General features: G+C 36.6%; 6 protein-coding genes across 9 annotated transcripts; 2 read left to right on the plus strand and 4 right to left on the minus strand.

The window, feature by feature from the left end:
- Positions 1 to 1,112: 1,112 nt before the first annotated feature.
- Positions 1,113 to 2,236, minus strand: LOC131783940 (serine/threonine-protein kinase Nek6-like). Its single transcript, XM_059100716.2, has one exon. It carries the CDS (start codon positions 2,234 to 2,236, stop codon positions 1,172 to 1,174), a length of 1,065 nt encoding a protein of 354 aa, XP_058956699.2. The 3' UTR covers positions 1,113 to 1,171.
- A 108-nt stretch (positions 2,237 to 2,344) lies between these two features.
- Positions 2,345 to 6,596, minus strand: LOC131783964 (leucine-rich repeat protein 1-like). Of its 2 annotated transcripts, XM_066169887.1 has the most exons (5): positions 6,345 to 6,596; positions 6,035 to 6,133; positions 4,953 to 5,671; positions 3,822 to 4,113; positions 2,345 to 2,442 (listed from the first exon to the last, which is right to left on the minus strand). In XM_066169887.1, exons 1-4 carry the CDS (start codon positions 6,534 to 6,536, stop codon positions 3,864 to 3,866), a joined length of 1,260 nt encoding a protein of 419 aa, XP_066025984.1. In that variant the 5' UTR covers positions 6,537 to 6,596; the 3' UTR covers positions 2,345 to 2,442; positions 3,822 to 3,863. The 2 variants fall into 2 exon arrangements, with proteins under 2 accessions (XP_066025984.1, XP_058956727.2); XM_059100744.2 differs by lacking the exon at positions 2,345 to 2,442 and having other exon boundaries at positions 3,609 to 4,113.
- Positions 6,597 to 6,688: 92 nt separating this feature from the next.
- LOC131783960 (tubulin-folding cofactor B-like) lies at positions 6,689 to 11,418 on the plus strand. The gene is made up of 6 exons (XM_059100740.2): positions 6,689 to 6,880; positions 7,261 to 7,404; positions 7,782 to 7,881; positions 8,481 to 8,669; positions 10,121 to 10,193; positions 10,882 to 11,418. Exons 1-6 carry the CDS (start codon positions 6,770 to 6,772, stop codon positions 11,000 to 11,002), a joined length of 738 nt encoding a protein of 245 aa, XP_058956723.2. The 5' UTR covers positions 6,689 to 6,769; the 3' UTR covers positions 11,003 to 11,418.
- A 403-nt stretch (positions 11,419 to 11,821) lies between these two features.
- On the minus strand, positions 11,822 to 13,161 carry LOC131783961 (B9 domain-containing protein 2-like). Its single transcript, XM_059100741.2, has one exon. It carries the CDS (start codon positions 13,115 to 13,117, stop codon positions 12,587 to 12,589), a length of 531 nt encoding a protein of 176 aa, XP_058956724.1. The 5' UTR covers positions 13,118 to 13,161; the 3' UTR covers positions 11,822 to 12,586.
- A 68-nt stretch (positions 13,162 to 13,229) lies between these two features.
- Positions 13,230 to 22,811, plus strand: LOC131783941 (tyrosyl-DNA phosphodiesterase 1-like). 3 transcript variants are annotated; one of them, XM_059100717.2, is made up of 17 exons: positions 13,230 to 13,504; positions 14,399 to 14,632; positions 15,209 to 15,252; positions 15,383 to 15,438; positions 16,386 to 16,482; positions 16,980 to 17,011; positions 17,583 to 17,675; positions 18,099 to 18,192; positions 18,941 to 19,020; positions 19,220 to 19,298; positions 19,504 to 19,680; positions 19,816 to 19,864; positions 20,293 to 20,359; positions 20,877 to 20,984; positions 21,470 to 21,572; positions 21,701 to 21,815; positions 22,528 to 22,811. In XM_059100717.2, exons 1-17 carry the CDS (start codon positions 13,393 to 13,395, stop codon positions 22,596 to 22,598), a joined length of 1,611 nt encoding a protein of 536 aa, XP_058956700.2. In that variant the 5' UTR covers positions 13,230 to 13,392; the 3' UTR covers positions 22,599 to 22,811. The 3 variants fall into 3 exon arrangements, 2 of the variants coding, with proteins under 2 accessions (XP_058956700.2, XP_058956701.2); XR_009340163.2 differs by lacking the exon at positions 21,470 to 21,572; XM_059100718.2 differs by lacking the exons at positions 21,470 to 21,572; positions 21,701 to 21,815.
- Positions 22,812 to 23,454: 643 nt separating this feature from the next.
- LOC131771938 (tetratricopeptide repeat protein 28-like) lies at positions 23,455 to 26,368 on the minus strand. Its single transcript, XM_066170365.1, has 2 exons — positions 24,544 to 26,368; positions 23,455 to 24,094 (listed from the first exon to the last, which is right to left on the minus strand). Exons 1-2 carry the CDS (start codon positions 26,364 to 26,366, stop codon positions 24,028 to 24,030), a joined length of 1,890 nt encoding a protein of 629 aa, XP_066026462.1. The 5' UTR covers positions 26,367 to 26,368; the 3' UTR covers positions 23,455 to 24,027.
- Between the last annotated feature and the right edge of the window lie 45 nt (positions 26,369 to 26,413).

Here is a 26,413-nt window from a genome sequence, read left to right on the forward strand (position 1 = left end):
ATGCACCAATCACATTTGAGGAAATAGTAATGGTTATGATTAATATCAAAAAGCTGATCCGAGAGCCAAGTGTTATTAGAAATTGTTATTAGAACAAAGCATCGTAATGGTGCTTAACTTATAGCTGTAAATTCAATTGACGCGTTTTATTAACTGTCTGTATATTCGGAATTTGACGGCAGATGCCTTGATAGAACACAAAGTGGCAGTTTATTGGAGCAATTTTGCAGAACAAAGACTGATAAATCATTCACAAAACAGTAACATGATTTAGTCAAACAGAACGGGGATCTTTCTTTACAACAGCAAGTCATTTTTTTAAAGAAGGATAACCGAAACCAAACCAGCACTAACAGAACAATCTACGAAAAACTGTGACAAAAGGTTAGTGACAAAAACATGAACCAGGTGAAGTTAAAAATTTGGCGACCGCAGATAAATTTAGGCAGTTGGAATGTCGGTCGCTGTTTTCATAGAGAATACTTGAGACATATTGCTCCCCTTATCAACAGTAGGAAAGTTTTTTTTCCAAGTTACAATAGCGGAAAATGGTTTTTCTTGCATATTTTAAGGCAAAATCGTCGAGAAATCGTTCAACAAAGCAGGTTCTGGTGACTTTTGCGATAAGGAATAGACGGGAGGGGGGAAGATGACAATGAAAAAAAGTTGCATACAAACCCGAGTTCATCCACCGTATTAATTTTTTAAATTGTTACAGGAACTTGAACATTGAACAACATCTTAAAAAGAGAATAAATTTCTTGTTTCCGCCGATGTTTCCTTTTATTCTACATATATGAACAGAACATCTTGTTTTGATCAGCTTTCCATCGTATATTAAACTTGTACATTGTCATAATTTTGAAATGATTTGTACAAAATAGTTACTTGCACATATCAAAAAGGATCCGGAAAACGTTGTTTCCTTTTTTCCCTGTAAAGTGCACAATAAGATTGTAAGTTGACTCAAGATAGCCGAAGTGTATCATAACTTCAACCAAATGTTAAATACTGTTAGTAATGTTGATTCGATGCCAGAGTATGCTACGTTACTTCGGATCCTGTAGTTTTGTCGAAGCTTTCGGTCACTTTGTGAATGTGCCCCTGACCAAATAAAGAGCTGTTTCATTCTCCTTTCCCATAAACGTGGCAGAAGTTCTCTGGTGCGGCATTATAGGTCGACAATTTCAGGTCCTTGATATTCATGCTTCATTCTTTCTTTTACCAAGGTAACACTGTTCATAAGCTCCTCCATGCTCGGTCGCTGATCGGGGTCACCTTTGACGCAATCACGAATCGTGGCTTTAAGCTCGTCAGTGAAATTTTCATTGATATCTGGAGGCGGTCTGCCCTCCATAATGTTTGCCAGAGCAGTAAACATGTCATTCCCTTCAACTTGATAGGCGGGTTCAAGTGCTGTGATCTCGTACAGTAAACATCCAAGAAGCCACACCTGGCTTTCGGGGCCAAAGGCGTGTCCTTTCATGACCTCCGGGGGTGAATAGAACCCCGCTCCATCAACCCTGACATCAGGGTCATTCATCGTATCCTCCGGGGATGATTGGTACAGCAAACCACTGTCTAATTTGAGGTTTCCATGTTCGTCGAAGGAAATGCGCTTCGTCGCTTTAGCAGTCTTGTAGAAAATGCCTTTCTCATTCAGATACTTCATAGCGGAGCACAATTCGCAAAACGCTTTCCATATCAAGTACTCGGGCAAATGCCTCCGTAGTTCTCGCCGCTCCCTGATAATATCCTCCAGTGAAACTGGAGGGTATTCGAATACAATTATTTCCGTACCACCTTGATGAAAGCGCAGAAAACTACGCATGATATTTGGATGGTTGACATCTTTCCAAGCTTCCATAGCGGTCTGAAAATGATCATCTACTAGACAAGGCATGACGCACTTAAGCAATACCTCTGACATGTCCAGAAGACACTTAGCAGGATAAACGCAATTCAACATGTTCTCTGAGCTCAAGTTATTTCGGTTTACAAAGAAATCGTCCACAGTGAGCTGATTGGCTAGATAGTTGATCATTGTCTTTGGAATTGGAAGATCTACGATGCGCGCTAGTCGTTTCAAACCCACAGCTTGTAGAATGAATGTGCGGCAGTGTTGTTGGAGGGAGCCTGGTTGAGGGTCGAAAGAGGAGAACGCTCCCTCCGGGTTCAGAATGTTAAATCTTGCTTGGTCTGTGGATGAGTCCTGCAAACGCGTTCTTCTCGCCATATGTTAGATGTAGGTCAGCTTTCTTAGCTGGTACGCGCACAGACTTCGAATCATGTGCTCGCGTTAATTGAAAACCTCATCAATACATTTAAGCAATTAATTAGCTTTGTGCGTCACGATGGCCTTCGAATGCCGGAAGCTTTTTAAAGCTTGCGGCACTTCAAAGAGCTAAAAGCAATTCGAGTCAGTTTAAGCCGTCGGAAGGCCTACCAAAAAATGAAAAGAACCACTTTGATGAAAAAAGGGCCTTCGGTGCGAAATACTTGCTGCTACAATCTAAAAGATATATAGATATTTATCATTCTTGAAATCATCTTTCTTACGTTGCTTTATCTTCGAGCACTAACACTATCTAACAAGCGATGTTTTCTTTTCTGAGAATACATCCGTTTTTTTATTGCGTCAGATGTGGATAGTTATTGCATATGCGCACTAGCAAAACAATAAATCACATTCGAGCCTGTTTTAGGCGGTCACCCACGGGGAACGGCGGAGCGACCGCTAAATACAGGTTGACGGCTTAATACCGGTTTCATAGAAAAGGGGTATTGTAAAAGACGATAAAAATCGGCATTTTATGTCATAACTGCACCACAACTTGCTCAAAAATACTAATTACATTGATTTCGGCATATAAACATAATTTTACTTTAAAGATCATTCTTAGTTTGATTTGAGTGGTTCCACTTTAGGTAACCATTCATTACAGGTAGAGGGCAATACAAACAGACCGTTGGGACTCAGTGAAGGTTGACCAAAATTGCTACATAGAGGTGACCGCTTAATAAAATAAAAATTACAGGAATTAACCCATTAACTCCCAAGATCTCAACAGTAATTCTCCTTACTGTCTGCCAAACAATTCTCATCATGTTAGTTTGGAGAATTTGGTATCAGATCAATTAGTAATCCCATAATTGATATTTTTCTTAATTCTCATCATATGTCTACATGATATTGTATAGATATAGTAAGGAGAAATTCTGTCTTGGTCATTCACAGGAGTTAAAGGGTTAAAGGGTATAAATTTTGGGACTTAGAAAACCGACAGCTTAATACATTGCCACTTAATACAGGGTTGACTGCAGTTGAATGAAAAGCCTGCATTGATACCGTGGGGATGGAGAGTCCTGCAAAATTCTAGAACAAAAATTTTAAAAACTTTTTACAGTGGCCAGTTTACATATTAATCAAATCAGTTAATACAACCAAATTACTTTGTAATGTCCCCACCGATGCAGCAACTCTTTAGAAACTTACATCTTTGAACTGAAGATAGTTCAGAACACAGTTTCGTCAAAAGACGGCAAAATTTTATTAGAAAAAAATTCTAAGTGTTATTTTATGCGTACATGGAATATTCACTAAAAATTGTGACTAGATGTCCATTTTTTTCTGATTCACTTCGAATATCATAAAGTACGTTGAAAGCGTTACAAGTTTTTTTTTAGTATAGAACAAAATGAGGTGTAGAAAGAATGTGTTTGGTGACACTATATTATCATCAGTCAAAACTAGGAATGTCTCTCAAGTCATTGGTGAGTTGGAATGATTTTACACACTTTAGGACAAAGTAAAGTTTTACCTTCGCATGCACCAGTATGGACAAATGGAGACCAAAAGGTTTCTATCTCCAGAAAGGTCTTTTGTTATTCTGCAATCTCTGAAGACATCTTTGAGAACAAATAAAACTCTCTGCTGGAAAGTGGCTTTGTGTAGGACAAGCAGACACAACTGTATGAGCTAGCTGATGAATATTGATAGTTATAATGTGGTGGACACACGATGTGAAGCAGTAGTTTCCACAAAAACACTGTTTCGCTGTGTCCAGAAATACACAGAGAGAGGATGGAATGAGTTCTTTGAAGTATGCACACCTGCCGAAAGAGGAGAAGAGATTTGAAGTCAGAAAAGTTGCTGCAACAGAGAAGTTTGTATTTCAATGTGGAGACACATGACCAGTGGCTGTGACTGTTTTCTGTGACAAACTTTTCTGTCTAAAAAAGTTCCTATGACTTATTTTAGTGCTGTCTCACTAAACCTTTTAACTCCCAGAAGTGATTAATATGCAACCTCTTCCTTTAATATCTATACATTACACAGCAAACAGGTAATGGGAATATTCAAACTTATCAGGTAGAAGTTGCCACCTTGATCTAACACCAAATTCTCTGAACTGATTAACAAGAAAATATGTTTGGCTGTTAGAAGGGAGAATTAACAGTCAGATCTTGGTAGTTTAAAGGAGCCAAATAGGATGTGGTTGCCTGGGGTATCCTGAGGCTTCAACTGTGGAATACCACCCCCATGGCTGGCAAATCCCTACAACTCTGTCCTGAGGTCTCATAAACCTCAGCAGTAATAACTTCTCACTAACCTGAGTGAGAGGTCTGAACTGGAGAATTTTGGCCCATTTTATTTACAGACCATGTACAGCAGCATGGTCTGTACAAAAACAACTGAGGGCCAATTTCTCCAAGTACAGCTCATATAAGCAAGGTTAGTTAGAAGTTAATTACAAACTTGTTTATTTTGAATTTTCCAGCTTTCACCAACAAAAATATACCAGATATACAGTTTGTTCATATGGCAAAATCCTGAAAAAGGTAAGAACTTATCAGAATGCCGAGAATTAATTCAGAACTATCTTTCCATATAATAAAAATAACAGGAAATTCTCAATGAAATTTCAAAATCACTTGTTAGTAATACTCACTTGCGCTTCTTGACAGCAATTCCTGCACATTCCTTCAATGATGGAACAGCCAATTTGCTAATGTTGTACCACTTATCCTGAGCTAAAAATGGGTTTGCAGATACATCAATGGAATCCAGTTTTAACTTGGATAGGCTGTAAGGTAAGACCTTTAGCTGGTTATGACTGGCAGAGAGGAATCTCAGATGTGAAAGACTTCCAGTATTTATTGGTAACATGTGAAGACTGTTCTTATCAAGTTTTAAGTGAACAAGGTTCTTTAAGTTACAGAATGTCACAGGTAAAAGCTTGATTTCATTTTGACTGAGATCTAAGAGCTTCAAGGATGATGCTAAGCTTCCAGAACACAACAAAGATGGAAATTCCCTGATCCGATTGCCATGCAAAATTAGCTCTGATAATGTTGAGAAACTGGCCAGTCTGCAAGGGATTGCCCTCACTTGATTGTCAGCAACATTCAAACATGACAAGCTCTTCATTTGTAAAATGCGTGCCTCAATACGCACAATTCCACAGTTGTTTACAGTCAACTTGTCAAGCTTACTTGGAAATGGCTTTCCAAGAGGATAATCTGCTCTACGTTTGATCACCATTTCAGTTTTGGGCTTTTCTATTTCAGAGATCTTTGCAGGAACCAGACAGGATAGGTTGACATTTTCCAATGCTTTATCTCCAAGCTTGAGTAAAGATAAAAATGTTTTCAGACTTGATGGGTCAGCCTGTTGACAAAGTAAACAACAAATGATACAAGGGAATGAAAAAATTAACTTAGTAATTCCCCATAGTTTCTTGGTGCTAAGGATGGAGGGGAAATGAAAAGAATTGAAAAGAAACTTCAGAACAATTAAACTACTGTTCAACACAACAGTTGATGAACAATATGCTTTCGACATCAGGAAACATTGTTATAGACATTCTGAAGCTACTAATTCGTTGGATTGATCAAAATCAAGTCATCTAATAGGACATCTGCAATCATTTTCTTTACACCCCCTTCCTTATTCTCTTCTCGTAACCCCATCCCCTCTTCCACCCTATGCGCTAAATCAGAGACTACTTTTTGCATATTCGGCAGTCAATACCTTGTTGATGAAGAGGTCGTGTGGAGGTTCTTTAAAGCGAATCGTAGCTTTGCCTTTTTCGAGAAACTTGGAGAAGACCTGCTGCAGGTTTTCTTTGATCTGTAACGAGTTCAAAGGATCGATAACAAATAAAAATCATCGAAATAATACTTGTACTTGTACTATCAAGCTACAATACATGTACTACATGTATCAAAAACTAGGTAAAAGCTCAGTGCATAATCGAAAAAAAAATTAAAAATCACACAAAATGCAGTCAAATTTATAAGGAAGAGAATGCTCAAATTTTGCAGCCTCGCACACCACACACCTTGTATTTAGCTCCATTCCTCTCCTTTGCTGTACAAACTAAAAGAAACACGTTCTTTCCTCTCTCATCGTCAAGTTTCGAAGAATCTTTTCGCCCGATTGCTAAAGAAGCACGCGCAGGCTTGCTTGCATTTCGTACGTTGTGAGAAGCAGCTACACGATTTACGATCGATATTTCACAGTTTATACGCATTCTTGTTTTTTCGGATGAAAACACTGCTAAGAGAATAACATTCAACAACCTTCTCCTCAACTTGCCGCCATATTTTGACTCTAATCACGTGCTTACTTTTGACCAATCGTTAGCAATTGGAAGCCTTGAGCCCGCGATAAGCTTCGAGAGTCGCCAACTAACTCTCACAAACCTTCGATTCTTAATGATTGCGGTCGAATAGTTTAGTTTTCCCTCATATTTCTCTCTCAAACATGGCTAGTATGGAAACACCAAATACCGTATTTGTTCAGATTACAAGCTCAGTGACATCTTTTACATCGGAAAAGAGGCTTCAGAGAAACGAAACAATTTCTCTTCTGAAGGTTTGTTCAAATCGCAAGTTACTCATTTTTAGTGAACAAAAACTCAGCTTGAATTCCAACAAAATCGCCCTTTATGTCACCCTGCTTTGGATCGTCGTTACTTCAGTGGTTTTCGTTCATGTTTATTTGTATTCTAAACGATTTCGAAGCTGGAAACAGATAACGAAATGAATAATTTCAGTTAATATATTAAATCAGCACAAATAAGTAACTGATTTTATTTTAGACACAGTATGGAAGTGTTTCGTTATGCAATTATAAACAATTTCTTGAACATGATGTGATAAATCACGTTCGGAGGTTCTGACTTCATATTTGGTTTTAAAAATATACTGAACACATTTTTGGATTTCTATTATAATAATTGTGTTTTTTTGTAGGGAAAATTGGAGCTAATCACTGGCTGCTCTGCAATGACAATGGAAGTTCAATTATTGGACAAAGAAGGGAAGTTTCTTTGTATTCTCAACAACGAAGATGCTATGTTGGGTGCCTATCCAGTTGATGACAATATGAGACTGCATGTAGGTATATTTACTCGAATTATTTTTGTAGATGTTGTACTAAGTAGCCCCCTGGTAATATTAAGCCACTGTGTAGAGTATTAACACAACTGTTTAAACAGTCATGATAGTTGATGATAGTTGTGATGGTTTCAACTTTCATTCACTCTCATTGACTATCATGGTTGCATTCAAACAGTTCATGGCAGTCTCCTTGACATTCTCTTTACCCACACAAATCTGGCCAAGAGTAAGGAACAGACCTCCCAGTGTTGTGGTCTGGCCTTGTTATTGTTTACACAGGCCTCCAATCAGCCTGTCTTAATGTCGCAAGTACACATATATATATATATATATATATACTAGTACTTGATTTTTCTTGAATTTTCCTTCTCAAGGTTGTTGATAAAGATCCCTCTAAAAAGGCCGGTGAATTTGAAGATTTATCAGCTGTGGAAAAGTATGAGATGAGCACAGAAGATTACTCTAAAAGATCTGGTAAGCTGAACTAGTAGAGCTTCTAAAAGGTGGTGCCCAGAATCTTAAATCAAGTAATAGCTTACCAACAACCTGCTAGTAACTATAGAAACATTTCTATACACCACCAGTTAACAGTAGTTTGCAGAACCTTAGATGGACCAACAATTCTGCAGTAAAAAAAAGAGTGATAGGTCATGCTGGCTGTGTTCAAGACCTTGTTGAACTTTTCATTTATCTTGTCAATTTGACTCGGGCAAAAAAAAAGGTGTTTAATTGTCTTGTTCTCTAAAAATGCAGAAGATATTAGACTCCATGACATTTCTTTTTCAAGTATATGCACCTTTCATGGGTCGGAATAACCCTTTACACCCTCTCCTCCCTACTGTTCTCCATGCATTTCTTAAGGTGTTGACAAGGAGAATTTGTTTAACAATCACAATCTGCTTTAGTTGGTGATCATTTCCTTTACTCTCGTGACCTTAAAGTTTGGTTCAGGGGTGATATTGTAAGGAGAAATTAGATGCTAATCATGATAGGTAAGTACAGAATAACCAATAAACTAGACCTACTGGTGTAACTTTTCTTGACTGTCCAAGAATTGACTATTTGTATTTCAGATTCGGTAAGAGCCTTCAAACAAAAAAACAAGTTGGGCCAGTTTAAAGAGAAAACTCCTGAAGAAATTGAAGAAGAGAAAGACAAAGAACGACATGAAGAAACTGCTGCAAAAGCAATCACTGTTGGTTCTCGATGTGAAGTCACAGTCAGTAATGCTCCTGCTAGAAGGGGTGTAGTCATGTTTGTAGGTAAGACTTTTGCATCGGGTATCATGCATGTTTTTGCAAAAGGTTAGTCCTGACAGGGCCTCAAGTTTTTACAACCTGAGCCATTGTTATCATCAGAGTGGAGTGAAGAGGTCTTAAGATTAGTCAAGTGATTCAAGTTTGGTTTGTGGAAAGTGATTGCTCGGGGTTTTTTAAGGATCATTTTGGCCCTTGAACTCTCAGGGGTGACCAAGACAGAATTACTCTTTATTATATCAATACTAGCAATGTCAAGCAGGCAAATTACTTGAATGAATAAAAATACCAATGAGTGGATTGTTAGCTGATCCAATCCAAACTAATATCATTAGAATTGTATTAACAGTAAGGAGAATTACTACTGAGATCCTGGGAGTGAAAGGATCTTAAGACTCATGTAGGTTTCTTCAGTTTGAAGTGGTCACTTTTGAATTTCTTGCAAGGTTGGGTCATGTCATTCATTTTGGTTGCTAATTCCTAAGATCTCATTAGTAATTCTCCTCACTGCTTTCATACAATTCTGAGAATGTTAGTTGCAATGATTTTGTATTGTATCAACTAATAATCCCCTAACTGATATTTTTCTTTGTTCTCATCACTTGTCTGCTTGGCATTTTATTGAAACTGTAGGGAGAAATTCTTTCCTGGTCATCCACAAGAGTTAAAGGGTCAAGTCATGTTGTAGAGTGCAAAAAGTCAGAACATGTGTTGATAGGAGTCTGTTTTGAAACCCAGTGGTTTAACCCTTTAACTCCTCAACTCCCAAGATCTGATTGTTAATTCTCCCCTCTAGCTGCTACACATTTCCTTGTAAATTAGTTATGAGAGCTTGGTGCTAGATCAAGATAGCAGCTTCTACCTGATAAGTTCAAATATTCTCATTACCTTTTTACTGAATAATGTATGGATTTTATAGGGAGAAGTTTCATGTGAATCACCTCTGGAAGTTAAAGGGTTGAGTCCTGTGAGTGATCAAGACAGAATTTCTCCTTACAATTTATTCATACAATATCAAGGAGACAAGTGATGAGAATAAAGAAAAGTATTAATTAGGGGATTATTAGTTAACTAATTATTAACTAATTAAGAGTAATTATTAACTAATTATTAGATTATTAGATTATTGGTAATTATCCAATACCAAATTCTCCAAATTAACATTACAAGAATTATATGGCAGACAGTAAGGAGAATTGCTAATGAGATCTTGGGAGTTAAAGGGTTAATATTCAAGACAGGATTATTACAAAACAACCTCTTTTCAGGCTTCATAGTTTTTATAAGTGCTCAACATCTAATGCAGTAAACAAATTTAATGTGAATAAGAGTTGCTATGAAAGGTGATGAACAATGCCATGCCCATTCAACATGTTCAGATTTGGAAGTTGTTAAGCTGTGATTTCAATTCCATTCTTCAGCAATGGCCAATGATGATTCTCATTTCTCCTTTTTAGGGCAAACAAACTTCAAACCTGGCTGGTGGGTTGGGGTTAAATATGATGAACCTTTTGGAAAAAATGACGGCAGGTATTGAACTTTAATTTTTAAAATTTTTTATTTATGTCTTGATTTAAATCTTTCATGGCTACATTTCAATGAGATTGTACATGTCTGCAGGTGTAGTTTGAGTGAAGTTCAAAAATAGCTTATTTTGATGTTTGGTCCTCAGCCAAATTATGATCTTAAGTTTATCAATCAAGGTGAAAGGAAAAAATAATTGTTTTAGTGAGTTTTGAAAACTTTTCAATTGGTGTTGAAAAAAATTAACAATATATTAAAAAGTCTACAAAATCCATGAGGTGTTTGAGCCAAAAAAAAGGAATGTTTGGGTCAAATGTAGATTTGGTAGTTTAATATGACTTTATTTTTAAAATTTGTATTTTCATTTATTTTAGATAAAGTACAATCTTCATTATTCTTACCAAAAAAAGAAATAAATATTCTCATCTACACTGTCAATAATTTTAACCTGAATTCCATGTTATCCTGCAACATACTATCAAACTTTGACTTTAACTTGTTGCTGCACGATGCTGATCTTACTTTTAAAATTTCTTGAGATCAGATGCCATTTCTACCTGCCTACAAGCAGGAAGAGACTTATATCAGACAAAGCTATTTAAAAATGCTATAGCAAGGGTACTGTAGCTGCATTTGATTCATGTCATAACTTTACATCTAATGACTGTAACTGTTGCTTGTTTTTCATTTTCAGTGTTGCTGGAAAAAGATACTTCACATGTCCACCCAAATATGGAGGATTTATCAAACCCAAAGATGTCACTGTGGGTGACTTTCCAGAAGAGGATTTAGGCTTCGAAGATGATGAAATGTAAACTATGAACATGTCCCAGATTCAACCCTCTTTGCTTCTTTAACATGCAAGGGGGGCATTTGAGTTTAAGTTTGCATTAAGAAGGCCACTTGTGTTTCAGTCTGGAGTGAAGCAATTGTAAGATAGTGATAATTGACGTCATAATCATTGCCTTGATAGCATTGATGTGCTCTCTGTCTGTTACTTATTTCAAGTTTTGGATCAGGAAATCTTGAGAGATTCAGGAACAGATGATGGATTACTGAATTTTTTTTATTATAAGGCACGTCATTTATCTCAGTAAAAACCTCTCTGCAGTCTTTGAGTACTAGGTTGCATCTCATAGCCAAGTATCTTTGCACAACTATATATAATTAAGCCAAATTTCCCCCACAATTTACCTGGTTTTAAGTTTAAAAAAAAAAACATAAGTTAAGATATGTTGGCCATTGACTTTATTAACTTGGTGGTTCTGAAAAGGCAATTCTCCTTGACAGCTAAAAATATTGATTATTTAGTCGATTAAGACTGTTCAGAAAAAGGCTACCTTTGTAAATGAGAAGCTCATCTAGTGAATACCACAATCTTGTCTCAAGAGGGTCAAATAGTTTACAATACACTAAACATCGCATTAGTTCTTTAAGAAAATTATTATAGTTATCATAATTTCATTATTCATGAAAAATTCTCTTTATCATATAATTCAGTGTCATTTTGGTTTTATCTTTTAAATTCAAACTTTTAAATGGAAAAGTGAGTGTGCAATGTATAAAAGGTAATTTCCATGTAAAGATACCAACACTGGTAAATAGAACAAAAATATACTAAAACATCCTGTGTATTTGGTTCAAGCTCTAACCCTGGACAATCTTTTAATGTCAATATTCCTAAGTTATTCTTCATACTCCTCTCAATACACATTTTTGTTGTTGACAAGGAGAATTTGAAAATAGTGTAATCGTTGCAGAAAGAGTAAAGTATAGTATATACTGAAACAAATATTCACCTCAGTGTTGGTGGTTTGCAGTGGATATTTACTTTGTCACTTTATTCCTCTGAAAATATCCACCACAAGTGACCTCCACTTTGGTGAGTAGTCATTAAATACAACAGAATATTGCTGTAAATATCAGTTACATTTTTTAGGGCTTTAGGACTTTTAGCCTTTATCAAGGACATAACTGGTTTTAGGATAGTGTTTGATTCAGCATTCACTGGTAAAACTGAAACAACATCAATATTTCAACGTTTTCAACCAAAGAAGCGCACACTGTCTACTGTATTTATTACAGCTATGCAACAGTTTAAATAAATCACGATTACAGTTTGGCTTTCAGCGACTTTTTGAGAGTAATAAATCTTCCTTGTAGATACCCTTGGTGGATTGATAGACCACGGTAGGCTTATTTATAGATTGTGTTTACAACAACTACAAGGAAGCATGTGTGCAAAAGTTAACTTTTAGTTGAAACACTTTCCTCAGCTTGCGATTTTGAAGTAGCCCTACAGCCGGTAGAGGAAGCTAAGCTTTGAATCTTAGTTTCGTCCAACCTTGGCAAGATTTAAAGTCAATTATTTTGTTTTAAAACATAACAAAATATTTATATTAACATTCTACCCCAAATTTATCAAAGTTTCTCGTTATCACGCCTAATTGCAAATGTATCGAACCCATGGCAATCGTTCTCAATTTATATCGGTCTCCACCAGTGTAGATAACATCTGAAGTCTTTAACTGTGGTGCACCGCCGACAAAAAAGCTACGAAGCTGTTCTGACTTGCTCGAACTGAGAGGTCGCCATGTCACGCAATCAACGTTGTGAGTTCCAGGTGATGTTGGCACATGGCAGTAACCATAACCATAAATCTCGTTTCGTCCATTAGAGTCTTGGTGCCAAACTTGGAAATGAAACTTTGGCCATCCTTTCAGTCCTTTGGTGGCAAAATGCAAGTCTATGGGATGGCACCATCGCGCACAATCCTCGTTCTGGGGGTTGTCCACTTGCGTTTGGCCCTCTTTTTGTCCAGCTAAAAGTTTCCACAAACCGTCAACATGGACAGACCATTTGCAGTATAAATTATGTGAGGGGAACCCGCTTGCACCGATGATTTCACCTATAACATGTACTTCCGCCATTGCCGTTTACTCAGCAAAACATTTAGCAACGGAAAAATGACGGAAAATCTAAACATGTCGGGCTCTATACTACGCATGCTTAAATTGCGCCCGCAATACGTCAGCACAAAAGATGGCGGCAAAAGTTTAAATTTTTCCCTCGGAGATGTTAGTTCATGTGAATCCTGCTTGTGTAAAGGCAATTTTGACGAGCTAAACCTTCTTTTGCTGTGTTTCTTGAGAAAAAAAATTTAAGGCATTCAACGAGCATATAAAGCCCAAAAAGAGGTAGCCCCATGGGTGACAAAGAGAAGAGAGTTGGAAAGATCGATAGGAGACCGATGTGCAGATACGGAACAGATTGTTACCGTAAAAATCCGGTTCATTTTAAGGAATATAGACACCCAGGTAAGTTTAAGTACATTGATGTCTAAGCTACTGGGAAGTTAATAACTAACGCAAACATTCAACTCCTCGGGATTTGGCCATCCATAAAATCGATATTCCACTTAGTTTAAAGTAATAAACCTAGTAAAATCGTTTCAGTCGATACTGATAATCGAAAAATCGATAATTAAGTTATCGGTAAACGCTAAATATAAATCCTTAAGTGCATGGTGAGTGATAAATATTTGTTGATTTTTCGATTATCAGTATCGACTGAAGCGATTTTACTAAGTTTATTGATTACAGATTTTCACCTTGGTTCTGCATCTGGAAAAACGAATTTAGCAAATGTAACCGGACTTAAAAGCAGGGAATATATATAACAGCGTAATATGTGACTAACACAGTCTATATACTGTAAGATTTTACGCCATTATCTCAGTCGGTAGATTAATTATAATAAATTAATATATAATTAAATTATATTACTGGCATAAAATTTACATTATATATATCACTGACTGGAAGAAAAGCAAATAGTTAGTACAACAAACTTTCTATGGCCAATTTTCTTGTATAACTCTTTGTTGACTGCCTATTCATGGAGAAGTCAAGAGGACTCCAAACCTGAAATAATTCCAAAATGTTGATCATGCTCTGACCAGTGTAGATGAAGCTGCATTAAGCTGCAAGATAAAGATTCAAGCTGACCAGACAACAAAATCACCAAAAACCAAATTACACTGCCTTCAGTTATATATCTCACATCCAACTGCTCTACCTTAAACTTTTTGACGGCAACAACATTTTAGAGATATTTTTTTTTTGTGTGTACACTGGTATGTTAGTTTCACAACAAATTTTATAAATGCTAATAAATAGATAATAATTATTTTTCTAATGGACCCCTCATAGGTTATGACTCTGACACTGATGATGATGATGATGACAAGTTGGAGAAGTCTCCACCAGCTAAAAGACAGAAGTTAACTAGTAGTGTGACAACCAGTGAGCCGTCATTTTCATCGTCTTCATCATCATTACCAAAAGACACTGAGAATGACATGAAGTGTTTGCCATTTTTACTGACCACTGTTCGAGGAATTCCTTCTGAATTTAATAACAAAAATATGGCAGTTGGCATTAAAGGTACCCTTTTCTTTTAAAAGTTAGATAAGCGTGGCAGAATTAGGATGTTTTTATTATAAATTATGCTACAGGAGTTTTTTACTGTAATATATAGATAAAGGTATCAAGCAATCAGTCAATCAGTTAGTCTTTGTCTTTTGAATTGTCATCTTGAGGTGGTTTTAGGGGGGATGTAAAAATGTTCTTTATCTCTTTAACTCCCATAAGTGACCAAGACATAATTTGTCCTCACAATATCAATACAATATCAAGCAGACAAGTGATGAGAATAAACAATATCAATTAGGGGATTAATAGTTGATCCAGTATCAAATTCTCTGAACTAACATCACAAGAATTATATGGCAGATAGTAAAGAGAGTTAAAAATAAATGAGATCTTGGGAGTTAAAGGGTTAAAATGAGCTATTATCAAGTAAATTCTCTGAGTTTAATTATAATGTGAAATTAAGAACATGTCTTGTTTGTTTGTTTGTTGCTCATCTTGTAGGTCATGTAAGAGTTGTGCTTTGATTTACTGATATTTTATTTGTACTTACCAAATTTTATTGCTCTACGATATATCTTATACAACTAGATATCCTTTCAAATACAATGGGGAACTTGGAGGCATCAGCACAGGTACATGAGTGAAAAAATGAGTGCTTGATATTAATTAATAATAAGTAGTATTCTTTTGTTAATAACATTAGATTGTAAGTATCAGATGAGATGAAACAATAATTATTGTTATGCACATTGATTTTTTCAGTTCAACTACATGTTTGATATTCCATGGTTGATGGAGCAGTACCCAGCAGATAAAAGGTCAAGATCAATTATGTTTTGACACTGAACTGTCAAATTGCCAAAAATCAAGCATATTTTTTTAAGTGAAGCATTGATGCAGAACTGTTATCTAAAGCTTTTTGGCTGGTTCATTTAGAATTAAAATTTATCTACCAACTAAAACTCTTCTTGGTCATGAAAGTTCATTTGGGAATATTGTTGAGGTCTACTGAGGTAATTTTTTAGGGGGTAGGGCTGAGGTGTGTTGATGCATGTGAACATCTGCATGAATATTAATGTTTCTTTTCAAGCTAGAATTGAAAACTTGATTCCCAAGTTGATACACGTGTGTGCGATAAACGCCAAACCAATATAGGATCCTTTATTTCTTTATTCCTTGGAGAATTCTTATATCAAAGCGGTCAACTGAAATCATTACATGAAGAAATTACCTATTAAGTATTGTGTGATCATAGCTTAAGAATAATTTAAATTTTGGAAACGAGCGTGTGGCAATTAAAAGAACCAAAAGAGAGGTAAAAACGAAGCACTAAGTTTCACTTTGAATAACAAACAAGTTATTGTTTACCAACATTTGTGGGTCTCAATTACTTTATTGAGGATTATGGTCTAACTTGTCTTATATTCAAAGAACAATCTTGATTACATGGCGTCTTATCCTGAACTGAAATGCTAACTATAATTTCAGTCTAAAAGGAACTAATCACGGAGGCATCCATCTAACCAAAAAATTTTTCACAGCTTCTCTCAGAAGCGGTAACATTTAGCTCTAATGGAAGAGATTACAATGAACACTGTAGTTGAAAGGATTATAACCACCTTAGTATGCTCAAGTATTTAAAAACAATGGTCATTCCTTATTAGTAGTTGATGACTTAGTATGGAATGTTTTTGGGTTTTATGTGTATTTTGGGGTTGCAAAAAATTCATAAAAGAGATTTTTAACAATTCAAATATGTTTTCAGGTCTAAACCTTTATTAATCGTTCATGGAAATCAGAGAGAGGCAAAGGCTCAACTTCATCAAGAAGCAGAACCATATCCAAATATTAAACTGTTTGCTGTAAGTTTGATGTTTGTGCAGTCACTGGCATGGAGATATTTCCAGAAGTGCATGCAGTAACCAGAATGGGGAAAATTTCTCAAAATCATCAAATCTGTTAAGCTAGTTTTACTTGGTTGATGAATTTGATGAATATTTGCCAAAATCGTCAAATCCATGAACATTCACTCAGTTTGACGAAATTTCATCAAATCTGCCATTTTTGTTACTGCATGCATTTCTGGAAATAAGTGAAATTAGGGTTCCCATACAACACAAATCATCCAAAGGATAACACCAAGGCATTTAGATTCAGACAATTTCTAAACTGGCTGATAAATCTGCAGATAAATCCTCTATCTAATCAAATCAGTGATTATCAATATTAAATTGTTATCATTTTTATATTTAGTAGTCAGTCATTAAACTTAATTTAATTTTAAAAAATCAGTCAAATAAATCACTTGTGAAGTATAATTATAATGATAAAATAATAATGGTTTGTCTCTTTTTAACAGGCCAGACTAGAAGCATTTGGAACACATCATAGGTTGGTCTTGTGATGGTACATCCAAGAATGAAGATGTCATCATTACTGCACACAAACAGAATTGCAAATTATAAGAAACCAATTCAGCTTCAAAACTTGAGTATTTACAATACCTCTGAGATACAACAAAAAGATGATAACATGCTACACTTTCATGATAAAATTGAAGGAAATCCTTGTTAAAATATCAGTGACTGTTGGTAGTGAATGATCTTTATTTTCTATTCATTAAGTTACAAGCTTTTCACTTTTTCTGGCAAGCCCCTAAAGTACCTTGATCAAAGGGGAAAACTGAAAGAGCAATAAAACTCAAGTCACATGATAATGCTGGCATGAATAAATATTTTATATACTAGGCTAGGTGTGTCACTTTCCATGTAATCCACTGTATGAAGTTGTATGCAGCCATGGCAGCCAAGCTAAAGGAAAACGGCCAATGTTCACCCATTCCTCAACACTGCAGTAGAAATAAAAAATTAATGATCAATTGAGAGCTTCTCTCCTAATGATCACAATAGATTTATTTTCTCAGGTTTTTGAGAAGTTTAGTTCTCATAATTTTTTTTTTCAGCAAAATGATGCTACTGTTGTACAAAGAGGGCTTAAAAGTTGTGATCACCACAGCAAATCTCATTACCATGGACTGGGACCAGAAAACACAAGGGTACATCAAAATTATTTGTTCTGAATTTTTTTTAATAAAAAAGGTGCATTCCCCTTGAATATGTCATCAAATGAAGAGGAAGCACACTGTAAGTGAAGAGCAGACTTGTTAAACATTTCCTTCTGTAATTCTCCCTTTTGGCCTTTTTTTGAGAACCATACCATACAATGGAAACAGGATTAATAACTTGAAAATGTTAGTGGAACTGACTGCATTAATTTATAATTAAAATTAACAAAAATCATGCTTAGCTTAGGTAAAATCCTAATTTAAAGGATATACTCTCATGCAGAAGATTCATGAGTGTAATGGTTGGTGCAATAACTGCATTCATTTGATTCTTGAGGAAATTTTCCCCTTACAAGCCAATTTCCCTTCTTCTCACACAACATGGCTTGTCATATTCATTTGTTTCTTTTTCAGGGTTTGGATGAGTCCAGTGTTTCCTAAACTTTCCAAGTTATCTGGTGAAGAATATGCAAACTATTCACGGACTAATTTTAAAGAGGATTTATTGGTAAGGAAATTGCCAAACTAACTAATAATAGTTTGGCATGTGGATTTTATTTTTGATCATGGAGTATTTGAATGTCCGATCAGGTCATGTGTGTATTTTTTCTTTGTACAGAGACTGCAACTTATGGTAGTTTTTGTACTCTGTTGTGGTATGTGTGACAGGACACTTTTTTGTTTTAGCTCAGATCAGAAAAGGCCAATGGGAGAAAAACTCTTACAGGTCAAGGGAGGGTCAGAGGGAAAGTGAAATTTTTTGGACAATTACAGGGATGGTTAAAATTTATTTAGCTGGTCAATTTCATACCGCTTTGTATTTTATTGGTTAGTTAGGGTTTTAGATATATCATTTAACAGGGAAAAGGAAGTGATAAATGAGGGGTTTTTGCCTAAAGAAATCAAATTTCTTCTGAAAACTAAGCCAGATAGCTTTCCAAATTTTAAACACCCAGTAACTGAAGAAGGAAGGCCAGTGGGGGGTGGGAGGGGGGGGGGAGGTTCTGATCCTGTTTCACATTTACTCTAAACAAATTTGAAAGGAATAACATCAAGTCTTCCCTTACCTTGCCTTCAGTAAAATTAATGTGTACAGTCACATATTAATTTTGAGCTTGATCTCTTTGCAACCCTCTATTAAAGAGATGCACTGTACAAGGAAAGTACCTTGAGGTTCTGTAAATTCATTGCATCCCCAATGATGTGATGTCCTTCAGCAAAGCTTCATCTTAATTAGTCTAAAAAAACCATTACAGGAATATTTGGCAGCATATGGGGGTAGTGCTCTAGATGAATGGAAGAAACATATTCAGGAACATGATATGTCATCTGCAAGGTATATTGTTCATTAAATATTTTTTTTCTTATTTGATCATTTGTTTTTCAGGAAGTTATTGAGTTGTCATTGCCTCCTTATGATATTTTCTTCCGTCGATCCTAATTTGTTGTTTTGATTTCTTTAGTTGTGGTTGAGACATTCAATTGAAATGCACTCTGTTGGTATTAATATAGGAGAGACTTTTGATTAATTTTAGGGTTCGCCTAATAGCCTCTGTTCCTGGGAGACACACTGGAGTCAATAAAACCAAATGGGGCCATCTTAAACTTCGTAAGGTGATCATGAATTATTGGTATAAATTAAAAAGTCTAAAATTTGGAATTTGTTTTAGTTGTTAGCAAATATCACCCTTTAGCAAAGTTAGGTGCCTGTCTAAAAGAGCATTAAAGTTTCACTCAATGGAATTGAACAAATTTTGAATTCATCTACTGTAGCAATACCTTAAGAATAAGATAATTGTTAATTGTCTTTGAAACTTAGGTTCTTCACCAGCATGGACCTAGCTCTGATGACATCAGCTCCAAGTGGCCTGTGATTGGTCAGTTTTCCAGCATAGGTTCTCTTGGGAATGACAAGGACCGTTGGCTGTGTTCTGAATGGTTACAAAGCTTGTCCACATGTTCTGGTAAAATGATGTCCAGTCCCCCTCTGCATCTGGTTAGTATGTTTCTCAATCTCCATTATGGTTGGAAACTGAACACTGATTTAATTTGCAAGTTTGCAAGTTTTTTGATCTGGATCAGAATATTGTGGAAATTTTTTTCTTTTTGATTTGTCATGTTTTATTGGCAGGTTTTTCCAACAGTGGACAATGTGCGGTGCAGTTTGGAAGGTTACCCAGGTATATAATATAACTTAAATTATATGCATCTGTTGAGGCAGATATCAAGTGGCTAAGTGGTTAGAGTGCTGGACTTGTAAACTGATGGCCTGGAATCAATCCCTTCAACTTCAATTGGAACACACTGGATTTATTATTATCATTATTATTATTTTTATTTCAATTATTATTTTTTTTTATTTCAATTATTATTATTTTTTTATTATCATTATTATCTTAATCACCAAAAATCTAGGGATGCACATGTGAGTAAATTTCAAGTAATTACTGCAGTTTGTAGAAGCACATAAAGTGTCCACAGTGTTTGAGTTATGTATTTCTTTCTATATATATTTTCTTCTTCTAAACACTTCACAACATACTCTTAGTGGTTCAAGTTTCATTTCTAAGTATAAATGTGTGATCTCTGATAGTTTATTTCTCTGTAGCTGGTGGCTCAATACCATACAGTTCCAAGACAGCTTTGAAGCAGCCTTATCTTCCAAGTTTCTTTTGGTAAGTCACCCTTAGTTTGTTTTCAGATTAGATGGGTTTTCATCAACCTTAGCTTTGTCCCAGTTCACATGGCATGAAATCCACTAGTGTGGCATTGCAATTTTACCCTTCACCACCCATACCCTCCTTGAATTTGAGGAAAATCTTCAAAACTTTAATTATGGAGTCTTTCATCAAGCAGGTGGCTTTTTATCAGTATCCACCACTGTGTGGGGGGATTAATTAATAAGGGGAAACCCAGGCAGGGAATGTTTCTAGTCCTTTCAATTTGGAGTAGAGCACATCAGTCACTCCCCTCAATCTACTAGACAAAATGGCTATTTTTCTCTGTTTCTTTTTTCAATTGGACCATACTGGGGTGTAGGCTAATAATCAAAAGCCTTAGATCTATTAAAATGTTACATCCAGGAAATCTCTGCTTTACCCAAGTAGCTAACTCTGTTGTGTTAGCATAGCTCTTCTTACATTCTTGACAGATCTGATGGATTTTTGCTTTTCTTGCTTTTGGTTTTTTCAGCTCTTGGAAGTCTCATTCCTGTGGTAGAAGTCGCGCCTCTCCTCACATTAAAACATACACCAGGGTATCCCCAGATTGGAGCCGAATGAGCTGGTTTCTTGTGACAAGGTGTTAAAAACTGAGTCCTCTCTGCAATATTTATCTTTATTTAGTTATGCTGCTCTAGAAAATTTAGAAGGTGGAACTTCCACACATCTTTATCTTTGGGGCTGTTTAAAGTTTGTTCAAAGATAATTTCAGTATAACAGCAGAATCTTTTCAGGTTTGCCTTCGCTGTTGTCTAAGGGCATTACTGATATGATTAAAAGAATCCAAAAATTGTCTGTTCTCCTTTCGAAACCCCTTGGGTTTACCCTCATGGTGTTTATAGTCTATCTAATTTGGCTAGAACAAGAGCAAACTTTGGATTTCCCCTGTCTATCTGTGGGCTATTTCTGATTGGCCAAAACAGAATGTCAAGCCAGTTATTTTGAAAAGGCAATGTTTTGAAAATGAAAGATGGTTGGAGTCTTAAAAAGGATAGATGTTGTCTTGAAATTTATGCAAAGTTTTTGCATTTTTTCTCTTCCTCATTTACATTTAATTATTTTCAGTGCAAATTTGTCCAAAGCAGCCTGGGGAACTTTGGAAAAAAATGGTCAACAACTTATGATTCGCTCGTATGAGATTGGAGTTTTGTTTCTACCCAAAGACCAGGTATTTTGTTTAGTTATATCTCCAGCGTTTCAGTTGGACAAATGAAAGAAAATTCTTTCCTGTGACTGTACCCTTTTTGATCCAGATTCCATCTATGACTCAATAGTGAACTGTCATTTTATCAACAGGATCCTGAAAACAAATACTTTCATGTGAAAGGAAAACAGGAAAGTAATGAAAAATGGTCAAGTTATAGTGTACAGCTTCCATTTGATGTCCCACCTTTGCCATACACCAAAGATGGTAAGATTCTTTCCTTGTGTTCAGGCAATTTAGCATAAAGGTCTCCTCTTTTCAGTTCACATCATGAATTTACAAATTTGTTTGAAAGTAAAAGTTCTTCCTTGTTATTTTTTGAGTGTGAATAATTCGTAGCAATTTTCTCATTGTGAATTATGGTTGTGGGACTGGTCATTATTTATCCTTGGCAGACTTAGGGGGGGCAGGGGGGTCAGGGGAGCAGGGAGGGTCAGGGGGGGCAGGGGGGTTCGAGGATTTTTCTTGTGTCACAATAAAATTTACCTGATCCCCAACAAGACTCTGTAATATTCTTATGATCCCCCTCCACCCTTTAACTCCCATGAATGACCAAAACAGAATTTCTCCTTACAATATCGATACAATATCAAGCAGACAAGTGGTGAGAATAAAGAAATATATCAATTTGGGGATAATTAGTCGATCCAATACTAAATTCTCTGAACTAACATGATAAGAACTGTATGGTTGACAGTAAGGAGAATTACAAATTTGATCTGGGTGTTAAAGGGTTAATTGGCAGTCAGTTTTTTTATGGCCAACCCTTTATACTCTGTTGGTGATGGCAGATCTCCTCTCCTTTCCCCTTGAAAACCAGGTGATCCCTGGGCACATGTATAGAGTCAGGTACTTAAAATCAGTGGTTCATCTATGAAAGTCTCATGTTTCATGTCATCTTTGTGTTTTGTCAAAACAGAATCCCCTTGGATGTGGGATGTCAAATACAACACACCTGATGGTCATGGTAGAATATGGTCACCATCATAATCACTGCAATCAGGGAATCACTGGGTTAAAATAGATTCAAAAGATGTCAGGGGGAAGGCAAACGCCATACTTTAAAAGAAAAGAAACTCAGATTTTGGTGACACTCACTTTAAAGAAAATGTTAATTTTTGAAATACTCATGTCTTAAAAATCATGTTTTGATCAGAATTTCAGGCTTGAGTCATGCAAACCAAAATAAAAATAATCCTGACAGAGCCTGTTTCAGGTGTTCAGTTAACATCTTTGAGTCCTAAGAATGACCAGCATCCAGTTTCTCCTCACAATAGCACCCCTGAATCAAAAAGTTAGGTCACTAGAATAAAAGGAAATGATCACCAAGTTAAGAAGCTCACTTGATTCTTAGATAAATTCTCCTTGTTGCTGCCTGAGGAAATGTATGGAGATCAGTATGGAGAATATACATACTGATGTTAGGGTGGAAAGGGTTAAATATCAAAGACAAAGAGTAATTATACTACAACAGTGACAGCCTCCTGCTCAGCAAGTCTCTGAAAGATCAATTATTGCAGACAAATTTATCATGTGATTGTTATTATCATCTATTTATTAATATATAATGCTTTTTAAATATAAGTGATAACAAAAAAGTACTTCATCTCAATCTGCCAGGCTTAAGATATGAGTAGAAAACAAACAAGTTTTACCACACTAGTTTTTCTTTTTGACTCGGACTGTTTCCTTTTGACTAAAACTTTGTTTGGCTTTTTTACGGCAGTCACTTGAAACTACACATGTCCTTGCTTAGATAACCTAAATCTTTTCGAAGAGGAAACTGACAACTGTAAAATATGTGTATTTGCAAAACTTTGTTGTGAAAAATGTTGCTATGCAACCAATCATACCTTTCCCACGAGGGAAAGAATCAAAAGAAAAAGGTTAAAAATTTTTAAAAAAGTCTGCAAACTTGCAGAAACTCTTGCTTTCATTTCAGCTTATTGTCGATAATATCTAGTTGTTTTGCTTTACTCAGTAATTTTCTTAGATTGAAACTTTTAAATATGTACATGTGTTGTTAAAGTAGAGACACGCAGAAAAATCGTCAAGAAGTAAACCATAATCTTCGAGGGCCACAGGTATCTTGTTCGGTCCGAGGTACTTAATTGGCGCAGATCGCGAGTTTGTAACATGGGATAATTTCCATAAGAAAAATTAAAAAGTATCACAAATTATATTGATAAAAACTCAGAATTTTTCTTATTGATAATATGCCTTATTCTCAGCTTAAACAAAAGCGAAGCACTACAATTAAATCAGGCCTTAGTTTCAATTCATTAAGACATCCTTACGGAATTGACTTAGTTAAGTTACCTACGAGTAAAGTTCACAGATTATTAAGCATTTTCTCAATGTCCTCGTTGCGTGGAGTTACTCTACCAGTCTCGAGGGCTTGGAAGTTAGAGTGTTCATTTTATGGCACCTGTTCCAGTTCTTCTTGATCCTTTACTTCTGTTGGTGATACTTGTTCTTCTTGTGATCTGAAATTAAAGAGAAATTACTGTCATTGAGCCGAACAAGTCACTTGGAACCGCGTATGAAGTAAATGCATGCTCTCTTCTCTTGAAAGCTTTTTTTATACGCTGAGAATGCACGAGTAAAACACATCTGATAACTCGAGTTACTATATTTAGCTTACTTTGAAATGCCGGCTCCTTCTTAGTGGAGAGAAGAGAGGACGACGCCGCCAATAAAACACCGCCTCATTAACCTGTTATTTTCATTGTCTTTTTTTTCGTTCTTTTGTGTGCGTACTCTAATTATAATGTTTTACGTCAACTGTGTCTTCTACACAAACTTCTAAGAGCAAAACTGTCTCGTAACCACCATCCTTTAGAGAGGGCTTTAGTCGACCTTCTTGCTCAGTTTAGTAAAAGTATTTCATATGAAGGTGGAATGATTGAAGTCCTATTTATAAATTGCTACTCACGATTCATTGTTGATTTCTTTAAAATCGATTGTGACGTCATCACCAATGAGTACAAACGGAGCCCAGAACCGCGGGGCATTAAAGTCTTCTGATTCTCGCAGACATTTCATCGCCCGGTTGAGTGACACGCTGGCGCTGTTTCCATCCTTCAGATGTTGGTAAAAGCTTCTCATAAACTCCATGGTAGCCTCGTCATCAATTGACCAGAGTGCGACCAGAACAGAACGAGCACCAGCACCAATGAAAGCCCGTGCAATGCCGATCACACCCTCACTTGACACCTTGCCTTGGGCACTGTGACAACAACTTAACACAACAAGCTTTGCACGTAACTTTGCTGCTTGCACATCGGAAATTGTTAGCCTGAAATCTTGTTCTTCTGGTCTGACGTATTTTCGTTCTGGATTTGGAGCCAATGCAATTTCCCCAGTCTCGATTTTTCCGTGCGCAGCAATGTGCACCAAAGCAACCGAACCGATTCTCTTAAGCACCTCAGCCTTGGTTGCCTCTTTTCCTGTGAGTGGGTGGATACCGAGCATCGCTCCGATCATCTCCACTTCCTTTTTGGCGTAGGGCAAGGGTAGATATCTATTCTCTCCGAGCAAGGTGGTAAAGTCGTCTAGACATGGATCTCCTACGAGCAACGCCCCACTCTTGTTGTGATATTCTTTGGGAGAAGCCTTGATCAGTTTCATACACATCAATGACGGAAGAATGCGTATCCTCATGGACTCACTGAGGTACTTTGATTCGGAATCCAAAAATGCAGCAAAAGGGGCCAGGCACAGTGGACCATCAGGAACGACAACCAACTCGCCATCTTCGATCAAATCTGAAATAGGACTTATGATGCACTCATGAAAGAGACGCAGAGGATTCTCGTCAGACTGTAATGGGTTTCCTGTTTCCTCACCTCTTTCCTCGGCGGGTGGCAATTCTTGTTCGGTACTTGACCCGTCTAATGTGCGGTTCTCGCAGATTACCCTGAATCTTCCTCGAATTTCCTTGTACGCCTTCTTCCTTAAGCAACTCAAATAGTCGGTCGCATCTCCAAGGAGATATTTCACTTCTTTCTGTGTAAACTGTATATTTTTGTTTTTCCCGATTACCCACAGGTTAACTGCGTTTCCTTGTAGTGCAACAAAAAGCGTCGGACCAGAGATACTAGTGACCATTTCGGAGAACCCTGGTTCAGCCTGAACTGATCCAGAAACTGCCAGTTGGGATCCATATCGTAGTTTGATGAGATCCAACAAGGCCTCGGCTCGTCCTTGGTCCGCAGCACACAATGCCTCGTCGAATTTTGACAGCTTAAGCAAAGTTCTGTAGAGTGACTGATAAATGTCTTGACGCGCATTGCGGAAGATTATTTTCAACGCATCGTCAGCTTGCAGAACTCTCAACTCCTCGAAAAGTTCAGTACTGCGTTGATAATAATCAACCGCTTGATGCAAGTCTCCAGAGCTTTCATAAGTACGACCTAAATTGGCTAAATAATTTCCCACGATTATTCTCTGCCCCGATTTCTGAACCATAGTAAGACATTTCTCGTTGTATTCGATGGCTCGTTCAAAGTAACCCTGTTTACGAAGAACTTCCACAAAACTGGCGTAGACCATTGCCTCGATTTCCTGGTCTCTCAGTTCTTTGGCCATGCTAAGCGCTTTCTCAAGATACTCTGTTGCCTGGTTAAAATCATCCCGTCGAGCATTAACAGTTCCAATAAGGACATAGGCTTCAGCCTCGCCTTCCCTGTCTCCTATGCGTTTAGCGATATCAAGGTAATCCTGGAAAAACTGCATGGCTCGATACAATTTGCCCATTGACATATAACTTTTACCAGCAACTCTAAGGGCTTTCGACCTTACTA

Source organism: Pocillopora verrucosa, chromosome 7 (assembly GCF_036669915.1).
Source record: "Pocillopora verrucosa isolate sample1 chromosome 7, ASM3666991v2, whole genome shotgun sequence".
Classification (NCBI taxonomy): Eukaryota; Metazoa; Cnidaria; class Anthozoa; order Scleractinia; family Pocilloporidae; genus Pocillopora; species Pocillopora verrucosa.

What these genes read in the sequence shown, in the direction of transcription:
- LOC131783940 (XM_059100716.2), bottom strand. Translation starts at nt 2,236, where the DNA reads ATGGCGAGAAGAACGCGTTTGCAGGACTCATCCACAGACCAAGCAAGA.
- LOC131783964 (XM_066169887.1), bottom strand. Translation starts at nt 6,536, where the DNA reads ATGCGTATAAACTGTGAAATATCGATCGTAAATCGTGTAGCTGCTTCT. An exon ending in ACGACCTCTTCATCAACAAG is followed by an intron (nt 5,672 to 6,034) that starts GTATTGACTGCC and finishes CTTTGTCAACAG; the next exon opens with GCTGACCCATCAAGTCTGAA. An exon ending in ATTGCTGTCAAGAAGCGCAA is followed by an intron (nt 4,114 to 4,952) that starts GTGAGTATTACT and finishes CTCTTTCGGCAG; the next exon opens with GTGTGCATACTTCAAAGAAC.
- LOC131783960 (XM_059100740.2), top strand. Translation starts at nt 6,770, where the DNA reads ATGGCTAGTATGGAAACACCAAATACCGTATTTGTTCAGATTACAAGC. An exon ending in AGATTACTCTAAAAGATCTG is followed by an intron (nt 7,882 to 8,480) that starts GTAAGCTGAACT and finishes TTTGTATTTCAG; the next exon opens with ATTCGGTAAGAGCCTTCAAA. An exon ending in TTTGGAAAAAATGACGGCAG is followed by an intron (nt 10,194 to 10,881) that starts GTATTGAACTTT and finishes TTTCATTTTCAG; the next exon opens with TGTTGCTGGAAAAAGATACT.
- LOC131783961 (XM_059100741.2), bottom strand. Translation starts at nt 13,117, where the DNA reads ATGGCGGAAGTACATGTTATAGGTGAAATCATCGGTGCAAGCGGGTTC.
- LOC131783941 (XM_059100717.2), top strand. Translation starts at nt 13,393, where the DNA reads ATGGGTGACAAAGAGAAGAGAGTTGGAAAGATCGATAGGAGACCGATG. An exon ending in CCAGTCCCCCTCTGCATCTG is followed by an intron (nt 19,681 to 19,815) that starts GTTAGTATGTTT and finishes TTTTATTGGCAG; the next exon opens with GTTTTTCCAACAGTGGACAA. An exon ending in TGTTTCTACCCAAAGACCAG is followed by an intron (nt 21,573 to 21,700) that starts GTATTTTGTTTA and finishes TTTTATCAACAG; the next exon opens with GATCCTGAAAACAAATACTT.
- LOC131771938 (XM_066170365.1), bottom strand. Translation starts at nt 26,366, where the DNA reads ATGGGCAAATTGTATCGAGCCATGCAGTTTTTCCAGGATTACCTTGAT. An exon ending in AAAGAAATCAACAATGAATC is followed by an intron (nt 24,095 to 24,543) that starts GTGAGTAGCAAT and finishes CTTTAATTTCAG; the next exon opens with ATCACAAGAAGAACAAGTAT.